Below are 11,476 nucleotides of genomic sequence, written 5' to 3' on the forward strand. Positions count from 1 at the left end.
GGCGCGGTGGCCTCATGGTTAGTGCGCTCGTCTCCGGATCGAGCGGTCCGGGTTCGAGCCCTGGCCGGGGACATTGTGTTGTGTTCTTGAGCAAGACACTTTACTCTCAGAGTGCCTATCTCCACCCAGGTGTATAAACGGGTACCGGCGAACTTAATGCTGGGGGTAACCCTGCGATGGACTAGTATCCCATCCAGGGGGGAGTAGAAATACTCCTAGTCGCTTCATGCTACAGAAACCGGGATAAGCTCCGGCCTGGTGGGCCACTTGCCTCGTATGCAGACTTTACCTTTACCATTCATTCCCGGGAAGCGTTACTGTAGCCCGCTAGGAAGTTCAAAGCTGCGTTTCATTGGTTGGCGGCATGGTCACGTTGACAACCGCTTCAGTGAGGTGCAAAAAACAGTGAATTTCTTTCGAAACCGAATACTCAAAGCTTATTTTTGCGTGAATTACCTTCATTCAAATGAATTAATAGGGTATTTAGATTTATCGGATTTTGGCGAAATTTGGCCAAAATCTTCGTCAGACATTAGCGCCCCAAAGTGTGTGAGGCTTTTGCAAAAATCGAAATATTTTCCTGTGACGTACCATTGAGTAACAGCAGTCAGAAAATTTTCTATTGTCCAACTTTAAAAGGGATTTTTTAAGCAACCAATAAAAATATCGAAAAACCCTCACACTCTTTGTTAGCTCATTATCTCCTGATTGATTATGTCCAGTGAGTTTGAATGTTCGCGGTAACACTGGTAATTCAGTTTAGCAAGTAAGGTCATCTTTGCGTTTTTAGGCTTGTGCGTGCCTATCAAAACAAAAATAGCAAAATAAATTGTTAGTTTCCGACTCTACAGTTTATTAGCTTTACAATGATATATAGTTTGCCGTGTTTTTTCTTTTTTTCAAGCAGCGCGTAAAGAAAGCATTTTCCTGAAGGCACCCCTGTAGGTCTGCAGTAACCTTAAGGGAAGAACTATAACCAAAGATAAATTTTCCGCACAAATACTACGTATGAAGCTTTTAAAAGTTAGTGAGCAACAAGACGGTATGTGATCGGCCTAAGGCCCAATCATGTTACAACTCACTCACCTTATCTCTGGACATAAATCCGCTACTGTTTCAGTCAAGATAACAAGTTCACTGCACATGACGTCATTTAGGGCTGGATACGAGTTAGCGGCCATAACAACCTACACGTGTTACGCAAGAGAACGGAAACATTTGAGAAATGTGTCACGTAATATGAAACATTGTTACTTATAGAATCCCGAATATAAAAACGTTCCATATTTTGGTTCGTAAAGAGGGATCCCGTTATCCCGGGTTCGTTATGTCCCGAAAACGAACTCCTAGGAAACTGATTAAAGCCCGAAGAGTGTTTTAAGCCTCGTTTTAAAGTATTGTCCAATCTTGAATGCCGGAAGGAGAATATTTAGACATTTAACTTCTGTCATTTTCACTAAACGCAAAAAGAAGTTCTCTGACAAATGGAAACATTCCTAAAATAATATTCACACCACTGTTATCCACGAATATGACAGCCAGTTTATCAGGCGGACCCTGTAAACAAAAATACAGCAAATTTAACAAGGCGAACATACGTCTGATCATGAGGGAACGGACAAACGAGCGAACTAGTGAACAAACGAACGAACGAATGAAAGAACAAACGAACTGAAGAGTAAATTTACCAAGCTTAGTTTAAAAGGGATTTTATCCTTGAAATACATCACGATTCATCTCTCTTACCTTCATCGTCAGCCGTCTAATGCAACTTGACATTTGTCTGTAGTCTGAGTGTTTTCCATGCTCAAGAGTTTCTTTCTGTAAATACTTCAGGTTCTGTGACACAGTGCACTGTCTCGTGCCGTTCGACTCTGTTTTTGAAAATAGTTGCGAGAAATTTGTATGACATCTTGCATGGTGTAACAGCACTTTTACGATATATTCTTTCCTTCAACACAGATTCTGTTATTATATTGAGCATTGGCATAGTGATGTTCTAAGTCTTTAGAAAAATTTTGCCCACCACAAAATGTTTTGCTTCAAATTTATTTTAATGCATAGCCTTACATAAATACAGTTATAGACTTCTGTTTTGAGTAAAAAAGTGGATTATTGTTTTCATTTAGGTCTCGATTTCAATTTACTTTTCTTTCCCTATATTCTTTATTCTGCTGTCACAAGTCGTTATTGCTGATGTTTTTCCTTATTGAGGAAATAAATAAGATGCAAGCCATTTTCCAGTATTTTACAAGTTCCATAATTGTTATCCAACGTATTTTAAGAATGTATGAATATTGCAATGTCCAATTATTTCCGTTAAAACCACAGTCCTTATTATCACCATTATTCTAATCATAAAATAATTATTATTATCATTGTAATCATAAAATGGCATTAGAGAAGTCGGTATAGACCATTTTACAGTTGTCTGCTCAGTGACCTGGCCTCTGAATGGCAGCGAGGCTGGAGGTGACCTGGTCTTGATACAGACCTCACTGGTTTTGTTGTGTAAATCAATTTGTTCTTATGCTAACTAGTTGGCATTTAAATAAGAAAGGCAGAGAGGTCTGTATCAAAGCCAGGTCACCTTCAGCCTCGCTTGCATCCATGGGCCAGGTAACTAAGCACAGAACTGTAAAATGGCCTGTTGTTATTGTCACGTCATTATTATCGACGCCACCTTTAATATCATTGGCTCTATCGTTGGCACATTGTCTCTTGTTGGCATAATCGTCATCATTATCTCGTCTTTATTATAACGTCATCACGTCATCATGATCATCATCATCATCATTGTCATCATCATCATCGTCCTCACCTTCATCATCATAGTGGGCATCATCATTGTTATCGTTATCGTCATCGTTATCACCATCACCGTAATTACCTTTGACATCACCAATGTTGACATCACCATCGCCATCACTACCCTTCTCGTCACCATCATGATCATAATAAACCCCTCAAACAACACATACATCCCATATAACAACCCACCTTCATTCTAAACTGAATTCATATTTCCCTGCTCGTATTTGAACACCACACTGTACATGTCGCCTCCAAGCCTTTGAGCGAGCCAGCGGTTCTTGATCACGGCCATTTTAATAGAATCACACGTGAACTTTGCATCGTAATTTACATGAATGGCCTTGAAAAAAGAAAATGAAATGAGACTGCAAACTAAGTGGAAAAGACATTCACCTACCTTCCCATTCTCTCCAAGATTAAATATCTGCATCTCTGCATTTCAGAGCAAGTTCAGTATTTAGTCTCCTGAAAGATACAAACAAGATAAATACGTAACGGGTAATTTTCACTTTGTATGCTTTTTTGGAAACATGATGGGGCAATAAACCGATAAACCCATTTTCACGCGTTTTTGCTTTACTTAACGTATGAAACCCAACTAAGACTGACGAGGCTTCCTCTCTAAATATTGTAATTTATTCAGTTATTTCATCTTTTCTTCTTTTTTCTCTCCAACAGAAAAATAAACCTTCTTTCTACAAAAAACAATCCCTCATTGTTCCCCATGGCGCTCTCAGCTGAGGCATCTAACCTTTCTATTTAAGTTGACCCAACTGTCTCATGTCACATGATACTGTTTTCCCCTTCTGATATTTAATCACTATTTCATACAAATCCTCTTAAACGAGCACGTACAATAATCTCACCAGTTTAGCAAATTCGCACACTCTACAGATCACAACAGCGGTAAAGCACAATTTATTTGTCGTGTAAACATCTAAGGGAACAGGAGCGAGATCTTCGAGTGGAATCCGTTTCAACGAGGTTTACAATGAACCAACAGAAACGCACTTCTGAGACAAAGCGGAGAATATCACTCGGTAGTTTGTGTGGCATGTCGGGATTACTGCTGTCTATCGTGTGTTGTGTCGCGCTTGTTCATGTGGAATTCAGGATACAAGAACATCATCGACTGCTATCACACCCGACAACAATCTGTGATCAGATGAAGGAAGAAATCCTGCGCAAAGTACAACAAAATTTCAATCGGTGGGGAGCTGCGATAGAAGAAAAGCTGAATGAAGGAAAAGGTAAATTTTCAACTTTCATATAGTTCCCCCCCCCCCCCCACCCCCCCAACACACACACACACAGGAATGAATATAGCTATAGGCTGAATTTAGAGTTTTGATCGGGGACATATTTTCTTCAGCCAAAGAATTCGCAGGAGAAATTCAGTCCGAGCTCACAAAGGTATACTCGGGAGAACCTTTCGATTTTATCATTATTTAACGAGAAAACATTTGTAATTAATATCTTCTGTGCCATAAGACGAAACCGCGCGCTCATTTCTGATTCAATTTTTTTCAAAGACCATTTATGCAAGCAGGCTGGTTAGAAGAAAGAAATGTAGTATTTTAGACAGTTGAGCTAAGGCAGATATTTATGTTCGGCCCTTTTTCGATAACTTATGTTCAACCCAGACAGATAATCGTTTTTAATTTCTATTCATTTTTGCCTCGAGGCTCGGAATACTTCTTACTTCCTGCTCGCGGACCTCATCTCAAAAAGGTCATGTTTCTGAAGGGTTTGATTCTATTGTCAGTCTCATTTGCTGATGGAAAAAAAATAAAAGAAACGTAAAGTAAACAAGAGCGCTGATATCATTCTAACGAAATCACGCCTTAAGCCGCACAGGAAATCCATCTGTCAAGAGAGATCACACAGTTGTAGTTAAACCTTTCAAATCCTGACCTTTGAAATATTAATTCTCCATTTTAGCTGTTACCCATCTCATTTAAAGTGAAGTCAAGGAATTTCTTTTAGCATCAAGTCAATCTTCTTCATTCGCATCCTCTGAGGAGTATTTCAAGAGAGCCAAGCCTTCCAGAGACTTCTCCAGATGAAAATATTTCTTTTAGAAGTCAGAACCAGGAATGAATAATATCATATTAAATAGCGAGCAGCCTAGCAGTGTGCGCTTGTTAACGAACTGGCGGTACCTTCTTTGCGTTTTCAAAGTGTCTGTGAAGAGGATTTAGATAAAGTTTTGAGCAACCAGTAGATTTATACTAGGACAATTAGATTATTCGCTCTTGAATTTCTATCCGTGGTGCGCCTCGTCAACTATCACGCGTTATAGTTTACCACTAAATTTTCTCCGATTATTGGTTTAAATTGATCACGTGACGCGTTAGTGCTCATCCGCAGAGAGACACTATCAGCCCATAGTGCCCGTCCGAGGAAAATAATCGGATGGATAGTACTCGTCCGTGAAAATATTTCTGTAAACAAGCGGGCTGATAGAAAATAAACAATTGAATTTGTATTAAGAGGGTTTTTGTTTGTTTTCTTTTCTAAATTTTACATTTGGCTTTCACGGCTTCCATCTAAAAAGGTTGAAAAAAATTTAATATGATTTTTGAACTGGCGCACGGAAGAAAATTTAGTGGAAACAATAAAGACAATGGAGTGTTAATGTCTCGGAACTGTCGGTCTAATAGTTGCCCCTTGGAAATTTGATGTTCTTAAAACTAGTCTATTTGCTCTCAAAGCTTCGCTTCTCGGGCAAATATTTGTTTTAAGAACATCAAATTTCCGCGGGGCAACTATCAGCCGATAGTTCCTCGACAGAAACACTCTATTGTTTAAATAGAAATCACGAGCTCATAATCTAATTAACGGCTAAAAAGTCTCAACATAGCGTTACTTCTTTCAGCTCAGGAGGAAAGTACTTCAAGGTTCAAACGAAGTGTTTCATCTGTGAATTCACCCACAACACCACACTCAACAACGTCTGATGTACAGCGACTCATCAGAGAAGAGCTCAGAAAACTGCAGGACCAAATCTGTGCTAAAGATCACGTATTATGTCGAACAGGACCAAAAGGGAACCCAGGCCGTCGCGGTAGACCTGGCCTCCGTGGAAGACGAGGGAGACTTGGACCCCATGGACCCCTGGGTAAGCACGGCCCCGTGGGACCTCAAGGACCAATCGGGTTAACGGGAGATCCGGGATTACCGGGAGATATAGGACCCCCTGGCCCTAGAGGCCCCCAGGGAGCCAAGGGCGAGAGGGGCAAGACTGTCTCAGCTCCTTTTCTTCAGGAGCCTCTCGCTGGAATGACAGTCAATGAAGGACAAACAGCATCCCTGAAATGTATAGCAGATGGTCATCCACCTCCACGGATCACGTGGTCCAAGATGAATTCGCCACTTCCAGTTGGGCGTCACGTGGTAGAGTCCAGTGGCGCTCTGATTGTAAAGAATGTGAAATCAGAAGACGATGGAGTTTACAGCTGCAGAGCGGAAAACCTGCTGGGAAGTGTGAGCGCTTCAGCAAAGTTAACAGTGCAATGTAAGTTTTGTAAATCTCGTGTATAAGCAACATATCGTAATGAACGTTCTGGCAAAATTATCTGGGGTGTGAGTGCTACAATTTATTGTCGATAAAGAGAATTCACACTGCATGATTCCCGGACGGGAATATTGGGGCATTTGGTTACATTTTTATCCTGGTGTCAAGCATTGCCCTACTACGAAATGGTTGATGGGAGGTCTGTGCCTCGGTTTGCCTTCAAGCTAGTTTTGTTCTGAATGAGTCCTGAAGCGGGTACTTTTCACCACAGAATAGCATTTTCCATGTTTTGGAAACTAAATGTTCATGGCCATAGTCGACCCGGGAAAAAAAGATGTGTGGGCATTGCAGGCAAAAAGAACATAAATCGTCTATGACTGGAACTCGCCATATTGAATTCGTGAAGATGATTAGAGGTATCGAATGGTCCCATTCAATTTAAAAGTGCTCGCATAAATTGACCTTTGCTCGGATTATTTCTCGCTCGCGCTCGCAAAAGTTTTGCTATTGCTCGCATGCTCGGATCCTCGTTAAAATTTGCTCCATTTCCGTATGGAAATCATTTGGGAAACATGCACGAGCCATGAAGTCTATAAAAGCTTCTGGAGACATGTTTCCCTGTTTTTCTGACGATGTATTGAAACTGACGCCCGTAAGAGTTCTTCCATTCGCGAAAGGCACCCGCAAAGGCAAAAAGTAACCCAGAGACACGAAGACATGAAGAATATTACTACTACTATTCGACCTTCAGAGCTTCACGGTCAGAGCTGTATGGTTTCTGTAATTGGTTAGATTCTAGCAGCCTCCGAATGAAGCTTCATTACGTTGACAGCGTTGAATCTCTTTGATCCTTTTTCATTCAATCAGCGAGAAACCAGTTCGCTGACTGGGGTTTGCCGATCATGGAAACCGAAATTCGAAATGCTTGTTAGACTAAATGCTAAGTTGTTTACATTTCCTAAGAACTATATAACCAAAAAAACCTTCCATGTCACAACACTTCAAAGTCTGGTAGCTTTTCGCTTCTTCTCATGGTGTGTTCACAATGTCGGGTTAGAAAGCTTTAGCATCAACCCACAGAAGCTCAGTGACTCACATGAAGCTACGTGATTGCGTCGTTTGTCCCTTTTTGAAGGTATCAGCGAGATTACTCGGGGTAAAACGTTTCCCTTTAATAAAAGAGAGATCCCGGCTAGGGGAAAAGTTACGAAGAACTCGCTGCTCGCCATCTGTATTTTCTTAAACGCTTACTGTTTCAAGGCAAATTTGATCACTGCTCGTGCTGGCAAATTTAAACGCACTGCTCCCATGCTCGCAAATGCTTACAAAGACCAGTCGATACCCGCGCACTCGTGTATTGCACTAGAGCCCGCTAATCCGCCTGTTATGATTGCTTTCTAAATCTGCATCCCCAACTTTGAAATATACGCTATGGGAAGTTGTTTGAACAACTGACTCTCATATCAGTCCTGTCGAGTATTGACCACGACCATATCCCTTGTTCTGTATGGTTCCCAGTATTTTATGTTTTCCATCATATTTCTACATTACGGAGTTTTATCAGATTTTACGATTGGTTTCCTTGATTATTTTGTTGAACTGCGTCTCAACAGTTGCTCCTCGGGTTTCAATCTCCTCTAATCAACTGATGGCTGAGGAAGAACAAACTATCACCATCACCTGCAGTGCAACTGGCCAGCCACCACCAACTATCACCTGGTCTAAAGCTATCGGCAGTTTACCTGATAGAACAACAGTACGTAAAGGTGCCTTGAAAATCAACAACGTGTTAAGAAAGGACGGTGGTATATATATCTGCAAAGCAGAGAATATCCTGGGAAAAGCGATAACGACAGCTCAATTGATGATATTCTCTCGACTGCGGTTTAAAGTTCGCCCTCCAGCGCAGCTGACAGCTCTGATTGGGTCTCCTGTGCGTCTACTGTGTGTGGCCGAGAGTAGCCTGAAGCCAACAATCTCGTGGATGAAGGATGGAAAGCCGTCACTTCCTGTAGACTCTCGTATTTTTCAAGACAACACACTCGTCATTTCCAGTGTCAAGAAATCACATGAGGGATCTTACACCTGTAAAGCGACCAATGCTTTATCTTCTATACAAGCAAGTGTTCAGGTTACATCTTCCACTACCCCTTTTTCTTCCTGTTCTGTGATACGGAAATACAGCAGCAGTTCTAGTGGAAATTACGTCATAGATCCAGACGGCGCGGGTGGCCTGGTGCCGTTTACAGTCTACTGTGACATGAGTGACAAGAATGGTGTTGGCGTGACAGTAATTAGTCACGACAGTGAAAGCAGAACATTGGTGGATGGATATGAAAATGATGGTTCATACTCGCGCAGCATTCACTACTCAGGAGCAAATATATCTCAGCTGGCCAGTCTTACGAATGTCTCTTCAAACTGTGAACAGTTCATTAAATATGAGTGTTATGGCTCTGTGTTATGGTTTAACCATTCCAGTCCCTCTGCCTGGTGGGTGTCACGTGATTCTAGTCAGATGCTGTACTGGGGCGGAGCCTCTCCTGGCAGCAGAAAGTGCGCATGCGGAATGACCAATTCGTGCGCAGATCCCAGTAGAGTGTGCAACTGTGACAAGAATGACGGTGTATGGCGCGAGGACAGCGGTCTTCTCACTGATAAGTCAGCACTTCCAGTCAAAGAGCTCAGGTTTGGCGATACAGGAATAAATGGTCCGAACGCTGTTGCTGACGAGAAAGGCTACCACACACTGGGAAAATTGAAGTGCTATGGAATAGCTCCGGAGTAAGAATTTCTAAGTTTGAGAAATAATTTTGTAAGTGCTGATAACCGACGAGCCGCTTAAAATTTCTTCCTTGATTATGCTTTGCAGAAAAAGACACATGACTGTGTTCTTGTTTTTGTTTTCTTTAGTTTTGCTTAGTTGTTTCTTTGGGATCACATAAATCGTGCGAGGCGAAAAGATACGATTTTTCCGTCAGTATTCAATACTTAACTTTAAATACCTAGGATGGAAGATTGCTTAAATTTATTTAAATCTCTAAATTTATAAAATCCAACCTCTACTAATGTTCACCTCTCTACACCGGCCACAGTTGTTCGTCTCGGCAGACAGTCCATACATTCTCTCTTACTTCAACCTCTACAACGACCACCCCTTTACAAGGGCAACGCCCACTACAACGTGTCCTAACTGTCAAAATAACCTCTCCACAACGACCAGTTAAACAACAAATGACCAACGGTGAATACAAGACACTATTTTTAATGTAAAGGGTCACGAATCTAGATCCGTACCGCGCGTTGATGGTCTCTGTTTCTGTTGATTTATGTTTTATTCCCTATTTTCCAATTCCCAACAATTGACTTTGTTTGCCTTTCCCCACATTTTCCATAAACTATTATTTTTTAAATGCTCCTGGAAGGTCTGCATATTCAAAAACTCATTTCACAACAATAATTTATGCCAAAATTTGGGGGAATTGGAAAAATAGAGAATTGATATATTTTGATTGAGTTATGTATTTATATGCTACAATAAATATTTTAAAAATAAAAAAATGTTGCAACTCCTGAAAGAAAAAAAAGAAAAAAAAAAAACAGGGGTCATATTACATCCCTACCTCCCCATAACGGTCACCTCTCTACGGCGGCCACTTTCCTCTGTCGCCAGGGTTGCCGTTATGGAGAGGTTCAAATGTGTATAAAAACCAACTATGGGAGTTAGCGTCCGGGAGTTAGCGGCCATAACAACCTACATTTGTCACACAAGAGAACAGAAATATTTGAGACGTGGTGTCACGTTACATGAACATTGTTACTAAGAAAACGTTCCATATCTTGGTTCGTAAAGAGGGATCCGTTATCCCGGGTTCGTTATGTCCTAAAAACGAACTACTACGAAACTGATTGAAGCACGAAGAGTGCTTTAAGCTTTGTTTTAAAGTATTGTCCAGTTTTTAATGCCAGAAAGAGGATATATTTAGATATTTAGACCGGAGTTAACTTCTGTCATTTTGAGTAAACGCAATAGGCGTACTTTAGTTGCACGAGAAAGAAGTTCTCTGACAAATGGATACATAAAATATATCCACACCACTGTTATCCACGAATATGGGAGCCAGTTTATCAGGCGGACCCTGTAAAGAAAGATACAACAAATTTAATAAGGCGAACATACGTCTGATCATGAGAGAACGGACGGACGAGCGAACGAACGAACGAATGGACGAGCAACCGAACGAATGAAGGAACGAGCGAACTCAAGAATAAATTTACCAAGCTTAGTTTAAAAGGAATTTTATCACTGAGATACATCACAATTCTTCTCTCTTACCTTCATTGTCAGCCGTCTAATGGTCTGTAGTCTAAGTGTTTTCCATGCTCAAAAGTTTCCTTCTGTAAATACTTCAGGTTCTGTGACACGGTTCACTGTCTCGTGTAATTCCACTCACCGTTTTTGAAAATAGTTGCGAGAAATTTGCATGGTATCTTGCACGGTGTAACAGCACTTTTACGAGAAACTCTTCCTTTAACACAGACTCTCTTATTATATTGAGCATTGTCATCGTGATGTTCTAAGTCTCTAGAAAGATTTTGCACACCACAAATTCATTTTAATGCATAGCCTCTAGCAAAATTTTGCACACCACAAAATGCACTTTTAAAATTCATTTTAATGCATAACTCCTACATAAATACAGATATAGACCTCTGTTCTGAGTAAAAAATTGGATTATTTTTTTTATTGCGTCTCGATTTCAATTTACCTGTCTTTCCCCGTGTTCTTTATTATGCTGTTACTGGTCGTTTTTGTTGATGTTTTTCCTTTTTGAGGAAATAAATAATCTACATGCCATTTTCCAGTATTTTACAACTTTCATAATTGGTATATCACCTATTTGAAGAATGTATGTATGGTGCATTGTTTAATTGATTCTTTTAAAACCACTATTCTAATTATCATCATTATTGTAATCATAAAATGTCATTAGAGACGTCGGTATCGTCTGTATGACGTCATCATTAATGACATCACCCTTAGCACTATTGGCTCCATCATCGGTATTGTCTTTTGCTGGCATAATCATCATTATCTCGTATTTCCTAATCATTGCCGATAACGTCATCATCGTCATAATCATC

At 40.5% G+C, this 11,476-nt stretch overlaps 1 protein-coding gene across 1 annotated transcript; it reads left to right on the plus strand.

Annotated features, from left to right (window-relative positions):
• Nucleotides 1–3,433: 3,433 nt before the first annotated feature.
• LOC145493457 (uncharacterized) lies at nucleotides 3,434–9,805 on the plus strand. Its single transcript, XM_081472929.1, has 3 exons — nucleotides 3,434–4,064; nucleotides 5,693–6,331; nucleotides 7,945–9,805. The coding sequence occupies exons 1-3, from the start codon at nucleotides 3,806–3,808 to the stop codon at nucleotides 9,117–9,119; spliced, it is 2,073 nt and encodes a 690-aa protein (XP_081329055.1). The 5' UTR covers nucleotides 3,434–3,805; the 3' UTR covers nucleotides 9,120–9,805.
• The last annotated feature ends 1,671 nt before the right edge of the window (nucleotides 9,806–11,476 follow it).

This window comes from Orbicella franksi, chromosome 7 (assembly GCF_964199315.1).
Source record: "Orbicella franksi chromosome 7, jaOrbFran1.1, whole genome shotgun sequence".
Classification (NCBI taxonomy): Eukaryota; Metazoa; Cnidaria; class Anthozoa; order Scleractinia; family Merulinidae; genus Orbicella; species Orbicella franksi.

Excerpts from the sequence above, each read along its gene's own strand:
- LOC145493457 (XM_081472929.1), top strand. The coding sequence starts at position 3,806 with ATGAACCAACAGAAACGCACTTCTGAGACAAAGCGGAGAATATCACTC. Across the intron at positions 4,065-5,692 it reads AAAGCTGAATGAAGGAAAAG|CTCAGGAGGAAAGTACTTCA; the intron begins GTAAATTTTCAA and ends TACTTCTTTCAG. Across the intron at positions 6,332-7,944 it reads AGCAAAGTTAACAGTGCAAT|TTGCTCCTCGGGTTTCAATC; the intron begins GTAAGTTTTGTA and ends GCGTCTCAACAG.